Source organism: Populus euphratica, unplaced genomic scaffold (assembly GCF_000495115.2).
Source record: "Populus euphratica unplaced genomic scaffold, PopEup_1.0 scaffold297.1, whole genome shotgun sequence".
Lineage (NCBI taxonomy): Eukaryota > Viridiplantae > Streptophyta > Magnoliopsida > Malpighiales > Salicaceae > Populus > Populus euphratica.
In genome coordinates, this window is record NW_011500180.1 from 233,157 (window position 1) to 246,664 (window position 13,508).

Genomic DNA, 13,508 nt, shown 5'->3' on the forward strand with positions numbered 1-13,508 from the left:
TGACAACATTTATAAGTATTAGCATTATTCAAATAAAATAGCTAATGTAATCATGTTAATAATATATAATCCAAGTGGAACCTTCTTTGTGTGTTGTTTCTAATTGAGTAATAAAAGGAGTTTATACTGTACTTGTTTGAAATACCATTAATGGGTCCTCTAACCTTGACATTTGTTGTTATCATTATTTAATCATTACGTTAATCTTTCATCTCAAAGTTCTCATTAACTTCTTCTTCATTATTATTATTATTCATACTACTACTACTACTACTACTACTATTACTTTTGTTATTATTGTATTATTGTTATCTATAATTTATACAATTAATCTCTCTGTGGTTCGACCCTAGTCTTACCGAGTTATTTATTACTTCGACACTCCTACATTTAGGAGAGACATCAATCTTTTGGTCGTGTCAACCTAGGACTAACTGGTTTCGGAGTCATTATCCTAAAGCTCGTTACATGGGTTAAAGATGCATTGTGTTTTAAGTTATATATTTAAAAATAAAAAAAGACAAGAAGAAAATAATCTCAATCTTAGGAATTTAACCTTAAATATTATAACAAAATATTGTTATTTTCTAATAAAAGCCCTATCATCTATGTTTTTATATATTGAGCATATAAAAAGAAAGGTTTATTAATATTGTGGTAAAGAGTTATTGAGCAAATATACAAATTTAATGAGAGTTTGTTTTTTTAGATAAATTAACGAAAGTTGAATGATGAATGTCTTGTTTTGTGGAACTCGTAAATTATTTTTCTATTTTAACTCTTTGATTACTAGGGATTAGTAATAAACTAGTTGGGGTGTATGATTAGTATTTAAAACTGTATTTTTGTCAAGGTTTTATATCATCATATTGCACTTAAAGTATCAATAACTCCTTAACTTAAATATGTTTTATAATAAAAAGCTTGATAATATAAGATATATTTAATTTATGATAAATGCTTATTTTAGATACAGACATATCTCACAATTCAAAGAATTGATTGATGTGATTAACTATTGAAAGTAAAAAGACAAAAATAGGGTTAAACTTAGAAAAGAGATGTTGGTTGAGTCCAAATTGGAACACTGTTCAGTCATTGGGTTATATCTAGAGCTATAGAACTTGGATTTAGGTCTACTATATATGGATGAAAAGTTAAGACATAGGCCTAAAACTTTAATGGAGTCCAAGATTCAAAAAGATTATTTTCAAGTTCAAATTATAGCAACAACGGAGAAGTCAAAATTTATCTTGCAGCCTAAATATTTTTAAGTGTTCAGCTCATAACTCAAGTTTTAAAAGTCCAAATAATCTCATTTTATTTTTACTAGAAAGCTGAAATAATTTCTTAGAACTTTCATGCAGACAGTCTATTCAAATTTTGATGTTAGCAATGATGTTTTATTCAGACAAGAAGATAAGGATTGTCACCAAATCAAGATGTGGTCACTTACTCAACAATTATTTAAAAAATCAATAGTTTCAAATTTTGGCCTATTGATTAGTACTTAAAAGTGCATTTTTATCATGGTTTTATATCATCATTTTACACTTGAAGTATCAATAACTCCTTAACTAAAATATGTTTTATAATAATGTATCTAATAATATAAGATACCTATAATTTGTGGTAAATGTCTATTTTTAATGCAAGCCTATCACATAAATGAAAGGATTGAATGATGACTTGAAGAACTTAAATTGCAAAGGCAAAGAGATGGTCCAATTGAGTAATAAAAAGAGTTTATACTATACTTGTTTGAAATACCATTAGTAGATCCTCTAACCTTGATATTTATTTTTATCTTTATTTAATCTTTACATCAATATCATATCTTGAAGCTTTTTTCAACTCCTTTTTTGTTATTATCTATTTCTTTATTTGTAGTTTATACAATTAACCTCCATTTGGTTCGATTTCAGTCTTGTCGAGTTATTTATTACTTTAACACTCTTATACTTTGGAGAAGATATCATTCTTTTGATCATGTCACCTTGTATCCTTATCTATCTTGTTATCCTATAATATAAAGTTCAACTCATCTTTTAAAAATTATACTTATAATCATCTTGCATAATTAGGTCAATTACATCAATATGAAAAACATATTAGAGTCTTTAGGATCTTTCATAACATCAAAAATATTAAATGTTGTTATTTCTCCATAAAACTCAAAAGATAAAGTACCCTTATACACATTGATCTTAGTTTTTTCTATTTTTATAAATGATCTACCTAATGATATAAAAGTTGGATTTTAAACAAACTCATCATCCATTTCAATGATATAAAAATCCATAAGAAAAATCAATTCATTTACTCTAATCAGAACATTCTCAACAACGTTTTCAAGGTATGAATTAGACTTATCCGCTAATTGAATTACTACTTTTATTTTTAAAAAAAATTTTAAATTCAAATTCTTATAAATTCATAGTGGTGTGGCATTAATTGATGCTCTTAAATCGAGCATAGCCTTTTCTAACTTATGATTTCCAATCACAAGGGATATGATTGCAGACACGTTCTCTCAAACCCTTATTTTCTCATCATGGAATTTATTTGATTGTATCTAACAATAAATTGTTCACCTTCACCTTCTAAAAGTTTCAAAGATTTCGTTCTATCTCATTCTTTTTCTGTTTTGTAATTCGACCAGGAAAAGGAAGATGAATTAAAATATTAGAACTTGGTAAGGCAAAAATTTTATTACCTTGTTGGTTGATAGATCCAATGATTCAACTAGTTTCTCTTTCTTTTGTTGGGTACCAGCTGATATTGTCTTAATTTTCACTTTCTTGCCACTTCTAAAAGTTACGGCACTTATGTTTTTCTTGGGATTAATTTTAGTTTAAGATGGTAACCTTCCTTTATTGGATTCTATTTTACACACTAAAGAAGCCAACAGTGATATTTGGTTTTTCAAATTTTGAATGCTTCATCTTGTCTCTAGTTGAAAAGTTTATATATTAATGGCTAAGGATTTTACAATATTCTCTAAAGGAATACCTATACTTAATGATTGTTGATGAGAAAGGGTTGATTTGTCATGAACATAGGGCTGAAAAGACTACTGATTTAAAGGCTAACCATACTTCAATTCAGGTGGTCTTTCCATATGGATTGTATTAATTGGAAAATAGGTCATCTCTTTTGTTGATTGTTAAATTTATCCATGGCATTAATTTGAGGCATGCCATCATCTTGTAATTGAGAGCATTTACTAAGAGGATGGTTCAAGAAAGAGCAAGTGCAATAGATTTTAGCTTGTCTAGTATGTCCCAAAGAATTTGTCTAATAAAAAATGTTTGTTCTAAATTTTTTATCTCAATATTAGAATGTATTACCTTATAAACTCTTCTAAATGAATCAATTAGACTCCAAATTTCTATGAATTTACTGCCATTTTCGAGATTAATTCCCATGCTTCTTCTAGAGTCTTTTCTATAAGTGCTCATCCACTTCTTACGTTAGTCATGCTACGGTTCATAGGTAACAATCCCTCATAAAAATATTATAGCAATAATTTATCAAAAATTTGATAACAAGGACAACTTACGTACAATTAATTAAAATGCTCCCAATATTTGTATAATATCTTGCCATTATTTTGATGAATTCCACTGATTTTTTTTATGATTGTACCTACTCTTGAAGTTGAAAAGATGAATTGTTATAAGAACATAATTTTAAAAAATTAGGTGGATCGGGCATTACAAATGATTTGTAAATAATGCAAAAACTCAAGATTAATTTCAAGGAGCATACTTTTTATGATCATATCTCTTAATCTACAAGTCTGATTTGGGCAATTAACCTATCAAATCAAAAAATCAACAATATATTATAACTAGATATCAAATTTTGATCATAACATTCATTGAAAGACCAAATTTCGACAACTTATAGTTACCAACTCATCATTTTATTTTATTTTTGTTCTAATTTCTTAATCTCACTATTATTTCAAATTCATCTATCAAAAATATATAAAATCACTTTCAATAACTTCCTATCAATCTAAGACTCAAGTAGTATAATATTCACTCCTTAAAAGTCATGAAACAATCAAATATCATAAAAAATCCAATTCCTAAACATTTCTCAATAACATTAATATGCATGCAAAAACTCAATTAAAAGGAAATCATAGAAAACAAATATCTTAAATTGATAAATAAATAAAGATTTTCAACTCCTTTACATTCCTCTCCCTTTTTCTGATGTAGGTTTTGGTCGTTTGATAAAATAGAATATAAGTTACTAAAGGGTTTTACTTTTTTAATTCTTTAAATTATTATATAATACTAATATACCTACTATTAATTATAATACCCTTAATTAATTTAAAAAAACAATAATAGGAAATCTAATTAATTATATTATTTTATGTATTATTACTTCTTTTTTTCTCACACAATCAAATTCCTCATAACTGTGGTGAATCAAGTTATGTTTTGGTAGTTGTGCTTGTGTAGTTTCAAGAAAGCATGATCAACCATGTTATGATCTTCTGCTGCTTTTGTCATGGCATGTTGATTCAATCAAAGAATTGAGGCATGCCAAGACACCAATTAGAAACCCATCTTTCGATTCCACATTGCCCTTCTAATTTTTCCTGTAGGCCTGTTTGTTTCTATCTCCGACCAAAGGACAAATAAGATTTCCTTGCTGAAAGCCCTATTGCCCCCATCTCTGACCAAGGTCCTTCATGCCCATACTTTTCATCCCCACGAGGGACATTTGGTTTTAATCAATTCGATAAGCTTGAAGACATACAGCTGGACATCATCTCTACCTCCCATTTTCTCATGTAAATCATGGCCTTAAATTATTAAAAAACTAAAAGAGGAGTTTTATATTCCTTAGAAGAAAACACTATTTACTGTAATAGTATTTTTTTTATATAAGAATAACTATTATTATTTGTGAAGCATTTATGTTGATATAACTAAAAGTTAAGCAAACTATTATTTCTAACATGATTTTATAAGAAATACAAGATTATTTGTGTGGAAGCCAATATATGTATTTCTTGATGAAGCAATTTTAAAAAATCAAAATTAAAATAAAAAATTCAATTGCTTTCAAATCTCAAACAAATCCTAGCATACAAACTATATATTAAAAAAAAATTATAGGAAAAAGTTGTAAAACAATGAAAATATATAAGTAAACTAAGAATTTCAATAAATTAACTCAAACTATTAAAAGGGTTAGAAAAATAAATAAATTTGCTTACTTGATGTAGTAAAACTTTACAAAATATTAAACCAAAAGAGGGATATGCCAACATTACCAATAAATGTAGGTTGATGCTAGTTGTTGTGTTCTTGACACAGAGAAGAAGAAATAGAAAAAATGAATTGTTAGTTATAAATCTTTTAAATTTATTGATAAACATGGTGATAAAAAAATTTCATCAAAAATTTTGTTTTAAAATATTGACATGTTATATGGCTGACAGATTTGTTGGTTAATTTTTTTATTTTGTTAAAAATTAATTTCAAAATATATCATTGCTATTTTCATTAAAAATTATCAATAAATATTTTTTGTTTATAATTTTGTTGTTATTTACTAATTTTCAAGCAGTAATATTTAAAATAATTAAATAATATTTAATTAAATTTTATAATTGTGATTTAAAAAATTGAAATGGTTAATAAGGATGATCATGTACTAATATACTAAAATTTCTTTAACAAATATATTTTATTCATAATAAATTATTGAATCCTACATGTCACGTCTGAAGCAACTGTGCATGCATGTATTGAATACAGGAACTATTAAGTTTAAAAAATAAAAATAAAAAGTTAAATGAAAAAATAGAACATATGCCCACATTTCAATTTAAAAAATCTAAAATGATTAACAATATAGAAAACAAAAAGTTTTGAAATTTAGTTGTGTACAACACAAAATACTTTGGTAGGTGTTTAGTTTTGAAAAAATATTTAAAAAAAAGTTACGTTAATTTAAAGAACCTCATAATAAACAACTAATTTTTTTTATATTAAAAATAAGATTTCTTGTTTTGTTAAAAAACAAGGTAGTTTTTTTTCAAAATAATATTGATTTACTTTCAAAATAAAACAAGTATTAAAAATTTATTACTTTTAGGTCAAAAATAACTAAAATCAACTGTTCTTTAAAATCACAATAATATCAGATATACACTGTGAATACATATTTTATGAGTATCAAATATACATTTTTTTATTTGAATAGTTTAAAGCTTAGTATATTCAATATCAATAACATTTTTCACGAAAGCAATCACGAATGCTTTTGCATTTTTGGATCATGAAGACTAGTTGATGTTATCTTCATATACGCCTAAATAGTAATACAAAGAGATTTTAAATAAATTATCAATCTATTCTTCTATTTTTACAAAATAGATTGAATAGGATCTTTAACTCCAAAATATAATTAAGTAGCCCTTATATTTTTAAATATATATTTAATTTAATATTTCTGGTATATTTTATATTATTTTAATTTTTTTAAAATAGAAAAGGTAGATTATATGGAAAGATGAAGAGTTTTTTTGAAATAAAATAATATTAGATTAGACATCGTGAGCGTCAGAACTATTCAAGTGACAAATTAATTTGTTTTTAAAACTACAGAGACTATTTAAATTGTTTTATAATTAAATATTGATTTTATCCTTGTAGCTCGAAGAAAAAAAATCTCGAATATCTGTTCTTGGGCCAGGCTTTACATGATCAGGTCCCATTCTTTGATCTGTGGCCCGAATACGTATGACGTCAAGGTAATTAGCCTTGGATTGTTTTGTTTTTGCCTGGCGAAGTTGAGAGCAGGCTCGATGTCTTCAAGGTAAAATAGGAGTACTGTATCGAACTCAAACCTAAATTTGAACTGAGCCTGAGGACACCACAATGTCACCCAGCTAACCACCTAATCAATCGAAGAATAAAGGTTATGAAAACACAATTAGGACAAATCGCGACGGGCCTGAAGGCTGAGCATGGGGACATATTTGTCGTCAAAAGGCCTTCAAGGACCTGGAATTAGTCTTGCAGCGGGACTATCAGTGGAGTCTAGTAGCAGAGGCAGTGTACCACAGACAAAACATTTTGAGCCTGGTCTTTGGCTCGTTGCCTTTGTCCTAATGCAATCATAACTGAAAGAGTATAGTACCATGTATTTCTTCCTCGACACAATAGACGTACAGTGCCTTGTCCGCAGCCCTTTGGATTTTATGATCAATAAAACATATATTCAAGGTAGACACTACCCAGTTCAGTCCATGTTCTGAGGGCTGATATGCAGGAGTTTCAAATCAGAAATCTACTTGAAGAAAGTCTGCGACTTTCTTTTGCGCATAAACTTACTTTTTCAAATGAAAAGGCAAATAAAATTATTATTTACTTTTGATGTTCATATAACTCATTGCCCATGATGCTACACATACACAATATTCGTATATTAAGACAATTATGGCTTCCAAATAATCATGCAAGTGTCTATCATTATATGAAGAGAATGAATTAAGTAAGGTATAGCTGGGTAGCAACATTAGACAAGAATGCTCAAATTTGATTTGATGGGACTTAACTAATTGGCCAACCAACTCTTAATTACATCCAGAAAAAAACAAAAGCCGAAAGGAATTACCAGTATATTCTTGTCATTTGGACAACCTCCTAATCTGAATACAACTACTTTGTTGATTAGTTGTGATATAACCTTTTTAATTGCTATAATCATGAAATTAATTATAACTTATTCTAAGATTATTAAAACAACAGGATATATATGACTGTTGGGAAAATTTTGAATGCATGCAAAACAACATATCCGGCCCGTAATCCGGTGCTTCTTGCTGTGATGTTCTTTACTTTCCATAAATTGTTATGGATTGCCATCTTCGTACTCTGAAATTAACAGCAAAAGAAACTGTTGTTAATTTCAGTTCCCACTGTTGACTTGTGTGTTAAATAGCTTCATATAACATTTGATGCCTGTGCTTATTTCTCTTCATCTTTGGTTCCTTGGCCCTTATACCATCTTTTAATTTTAACTCGATACAATTAGTTGCACGTTATTCTTAAAAAAAAAAAAATCTGAACGAGAAAGGTCGATGCTTGTTGCTTTTATCTTCATATAATTACCATCTTATATATCAATGCATGTATTTATCATTGGCCTGTTCAAAGGTTACCAGTGTTACCTTTCTTTAGCCCAGATGACAAAACAGATTCAAAAAATTGCTAAGTTATAGTGCCTGTCATGGGTTGATTTCCATTCTAACCAATGGAAACTGATCACATTTTGATAGTTGACCAGGTCATTAGAGCAGCTCAGCCCATGTTAATAAGCAAGGATGAGGCTTTTCATGTAACAACCAGCTGAAATTTTTTATAAACCATAATTTTCATGTATACCGTTGTATATTTATAAATCATTTGCCTCATCATGAACTATTTTTTTATGAATTCTTACATCTTAAAATCTTTGGTGCTGCCACCATCACATTAATATAGTGTATTCAGGGTGTTGCACGGGTGTAGTAATTTGGCCATTCTTTGTTTTCTTGTCAAGTACAACTTTCTCTCCAACATTCTTCAATGATGCAAAATCGTCTCACCTCCTTGGCCAAAATAAGCACAGATGAATCGAACAGCTAGCTGTTTAAGCAACACTTCATATGGTAAGATATCATTGTAAGTTACAATAGAGAGGATGTACCTAGTTCCCTTTACTGAAACGGCACGCTCAGAAACAATATCAAAAGACAATCAAAGTGGAATTTGAAGCAATATATTCTCAAGAGCATGCTTAGTACAAGTCATAGTGGAAGTTCCTTCTTTGAATAATTTTATTCTTTGCCTTTTTTTTTCTTTTGGTGAATGAGATATGGATTGTCCATGAGTTTCTTCATGTAGTCATGTTCTTGAACAGAGATTGTACTTTTCGATTCCTTTATGGTTGAGGATTCTTTACCTTTGTTTGCGTATTGAGCACAACCAACCATGAACAAGAAAATGAAAAGAAGAAACATCGTCAGTACAAAGAAAAATAGAAGAACTATGCACAATGCAATATTGCTGGCTAGCTCCTCATAATTGAGCTTTAAAAATTTGTGAAAGCACTTCAGGGATTTAGCTCATGATCTTAATGTAGACTGATAAATTAAGGCTAGCAAGTAGAGACGAGGGAAACAAAAGCCTTGATTGATTTAAATATGGTTCTTCTGTACAATATGCCTTGCTACCTATATTAGCAGCTTCTGGGTTTTTCTTCATATATAGTCTTCCAAGGGAAAAAAAAAACAAAACAAGAAGTTAAAATAAATATAACGTCTAGAATTTATAGAAAGTAGCTATAGTCTTCCATTGATGTTCCTATTTACCGTTGACTACTTCTGTAGCTTTAGCAACATTTCTCATTACATCAACCTGAGCTCGAAGAAATACTATGTAGTCTAGGGTTTCTTCAATCAAAGAGATATCATCCATAAATTCCCCTCCAGGCACAAGACTCTTCAATACTTGTTTTCTTCTCATTACCATCCTTTTAGCGATTGATTTAGCAAGAACAACTTGAGGCGCACCTTTTCTTACTCTCTTTATGCAGCAACTCCTCTTCAAGATTTTTTTGCATCTAACCCTCTTGTTGTCCATGACCAATCCAATAGACGCTTGCTTTAGCCTCTCACTCTCAGGAGCTAAGAGGTGCTGAACAAGGACTTTCTTATCATCTTCTTTTGAAGCATTGGCAATGAGTGCGCGACTCCAACAAGTCCTTCCATCTCTAGTAGAAGCTAAAGCAATGTCTGCTGATAGCCTTATTGCCTTCTTTCTCTCCAGGATGCTCATGTTCTGCTTTGAAGAACCAAACACTTGGAGACCCATTATCCATTTCTTGAGAAATTGTTGCTTGAGTACTGAACTAGGAGCACGCATTCTGCAAAGAATAAGGCACAGTACAAGAAGATTGTGATCAGTTCAATTCTCTGAGATTTTCAGAGAGATATGTAATGGGAATTGCATCTTTATTTTTTCTTCCAACTATTATTCTCAACTAAAGAGAGAATTGCATATCACAGAAATAATAATGTTTTTTGAAAAAAGGCAAATATATTTTCCATCAAAAAAAGAAAGGAAAAATGGGAAAAGATTTAAGGTATTTCCAAAAGAAGATGATGGCATGTTTAAGGTGAATTTATGCAGTTGATGGATCTAGCTACTCATGTCATTGGAACTACATGATATGCAATGTTGAAGCAACAATATATATTATAACATTTTGAAGCATACCTTGATAAAATTAATTCTTGTATAGAACAAGAGCACAGAAAATCATGAGAGGTGAGTGAGACAAGTTGCAGACTGGTGCAGTTCTAGAGATCCAAGAAAGTATGTATCAGAATCCTAGAATGATGTTAGAGAGAGAGAGAGAAAGATAGGGTGAGATGTGAGAAGAATGTGAAGACACTCCATTTATTTGCTCAAAAGAAAAGTAGCAGTGGGCCTCGGAGAAAAAGACACAGCACATGCAGGCACATGGTGGTCATGGCCCACCACACAAACCCTTGAGGTTATAAAAAGAAATTAGCATTTCGATTTATAGAATTATGAGATTAACTAATGGCCACCTAAAAGGAAAAGAAGACAAACAAAACTTAATTAGTTAATGGTTTTACTTCGTGAAACGTGGAAAAATTGAAACATGGGATTTCTTTATCTACCAAATTTGCACCAAGTTGATGGAATTTTCCTTCTTGAAAAAAAAGATATACCGGTAATTAAGACAAGCGAGTTTTTATCAAATTAAATAGCAATAAGATTAATTTTGTGAAGTGATAGAGAGGATAAAGTGACCCGTTTTTTATATATAGGTAATAAGGTTATTTGTATCATTATCAGAAAATTACTAAATATAAAAAAAATATTATCAATAAATTACGGTGATATTTACCGATCAAAGATAACATTATTGTTTCCATTGATATTCACTGACATAAATTTTTTGTCATAAATATAGAGGGAATTACAAGTGAAAATTAGGGAATTAAAAAAAAAATGACAAGTATTCCTCTGTTATTTTAGTTATGAAATATGACATGTCAATATATGAAATTATCAATGAAATATAATTGTCGTTAATATTCATCGGTAAAATTTAAGTTATAACCTATTAAATCCCCTCTTCCCCTCCTTTATCTTTTCTTCTTTTTCTTCCTATCTTCTTCTATGTAAAACAACATATTCCCCGCTCCATTTTATCACAAATCAAGCTCTCTTCATCACAAATTCGGTAACCCCAACAGTTAGTCTATCAATATCCTTGTTCTAATTATTTTTTTTTAAAGATTCATCACATCAAGTAAGCAAACCTATCTATTTTTTTTTGTAACCCATTTTTTATGTAAAGTTTTTAGCATTTTTATGCAGTGTATATAGTTTATTTGTGTGTTTACTTATTTTATAGTTTTTTCTATATAAATTTGTTGTATAAATATATGATTTGTACATGTTAAGATTTGTATAAGATTTTTAAAAATAATATTTACTTGTTATTTGATGAAATTGAGTTTCATTTTGTAATTTAGGCATTTCATAATAAATAAATAATGGGTTATTTAATAAGTATATTTCACATTTTATTAATTATATTATTAAGTTGAAAATTTAGAAAAATTTGAAGGAATTTATTTTGTAGATAAAGAGTCAAATGCATTTGCATCTAGGTTTTTTGAACTTTTAAAAAATTCAACGAACCATTATGGGATGGGTGTACAAATCATAATAAATTGTCGGTTATTAATAAATGTTCACTATCAAATTAGATAATGAGTTGAGTGAGATCGGTTATGGTATAATTATTGAATGGACAATAAGTTTTTTACATGAAGAATTATTAAATAAGTGTTCACTATCAAATTAGATAATGAGTTGAGTCGGTTATTAATAAATGTTCACTATCAAATTAGATAATGAGTTGAGTGAGATCGGTTATGGTATAATTATTGAATGGACAATAAGTTTTTTACATGAAGGGAATAAGAGGATCGAATTTGAATTTTTAAAGAAAATTGATAGTGATTAAAGAATACTATTAAAATACATTGAATAAATTTGATTTCAATCAATAATAGCTAATTAGTTGGGTAACAATAATATATTTAGTTCACATTATTAATTAATACATATTATCATCAATATTCCATAAAAATTACATATAAGTAAAAGATGATTATTCTTGGATGTATTAAGTTTCATCTGAAAAGTTATGCATGAAATATTACTGTAAATGGTTGAGGGTTTTATTAATTATACTCGATCTTATTTTAAAAATATTAGTGGAGATGGTATTAAATGTTCATGTAAGAAGTATAAAAATAAAAATTTCTCAATTCAAATGTTATACGATGTATCTTCTACAAAACAAGTTTATAAAAAAAATATTTATGTTGGTTTGCACATGAAGAACATTATGTTCCTTATAAGACCATGATAGAAATGATAGTTAAGTCAACTTGTAGTTATAGTAATGTTCATGGAGTTGTAAATGATAATAGTAATCATTATAAGAGTATGGTTGTAAATGCAATGAGAATTTGTCAATATTTTTTCATTCTGAAAGACTTTTATAAAAAAAATAGTAAGGAAAAGATACTTGACAGAAATCAAATTCTAATATGCACATAATTATATGCTATTTAAAAAAAAACAAAGAAATATATAAGAGATAAAGTTCTTACAAGCTAGGAAGGCGTGGCTACATGAAGAGATTTTAGACCTTCACATGCTTGGAAGGTATGTAGGATGCTTATAACTAGCACATGATGTTTGAGCATTTCTTAAGACAATCACAATTCAGTTCAAAGAGCTAGATTAAAGAGATTATGGTTCCATGACCATGCATACTAACGAATCCATTTTAATCAGTTCACATGCAAAGCAAATGGTAAGAGTTTGTTTTATATGATAATTTTTTTTTAGTTGTTGTATTGTTTGAAAATATTTAACTAATGATTTTGCAGGTTACAGTGCTTAGGCATGATCCAAGACCAAGAAAGTGTTTTATTGAAATCTACATATGGAAGGAGGACAAATAGAAAGGGGTACAATAACTTGTGGATGGTCAAGCCTAGAAATTCTTAGTAAGTTAGATTTCAATATTTTTTGAAGTTTTCATTTTTTTTATATTTGTGGACTTATTTTTTTCAGCAAACATATAACACCTGATTACATGAGAGATACAGAGATAATCATTTGACCCATTCAAAACTCTATTTGAATTTATAGTTTAAGGCTGGATTTATCAATAAACCTAATAGAAATCGAATTTACATTATCTTCAACACTACAAACCGATAATAAATGAATAAGTTGTAGTGTCTCGACCATTGAAACCTTGTAATCGGGATCGAGCCAACAATCACCGATTTTCCAAGTGATTCTATGATAGTAGGTTCAAGATGAGATAACCCAACTTAGTGCTGAGATGACCTAACTTGGGAC

General features: G+C 28.8%; 1 protein-coding gene across 1 annotated transcript; it reads right to left on the reverse strand.

Moving 5' to 3' along the window:
• Window positions 1-9,187: 9,187 nt before the first annotated feature.
• LOC105111506 (sequence-specific DNA binding transcription factor) lies at window positions 9,188-10,465 on the reverse strand. The gene is made up of 2 exons (XM_011006877.1): window positions 10,299-10,465; window positions 9,188-9,945 (listed from the first exon to the last, which is right to left on the reverse strand). The coding sequence occupies exon 2, from the start codon at window positions 9,942-9,944 to the stop codon at window positions 9,384-9,386; it is 561 nt and encodes a 186-aa protein (XP_011005179.1). The 5' UTR covers window position 9,945; window positions 10,299-10,465; the 3' UTR covers window positions 9,188-9,383.
• Window positions 10,466-13,508: the final 3,043 nt, after the last annotated feature.

Excerpts from the sequence above, each read along its gene's own strand:
- LOC105111506 (XM_011006877.1), bottom strand. The coding sequence starts at position 9,944 with ATGCGTGCTCCTAGTTCAGTACTCAAGCAACAATTTCTCAAGAAATGG.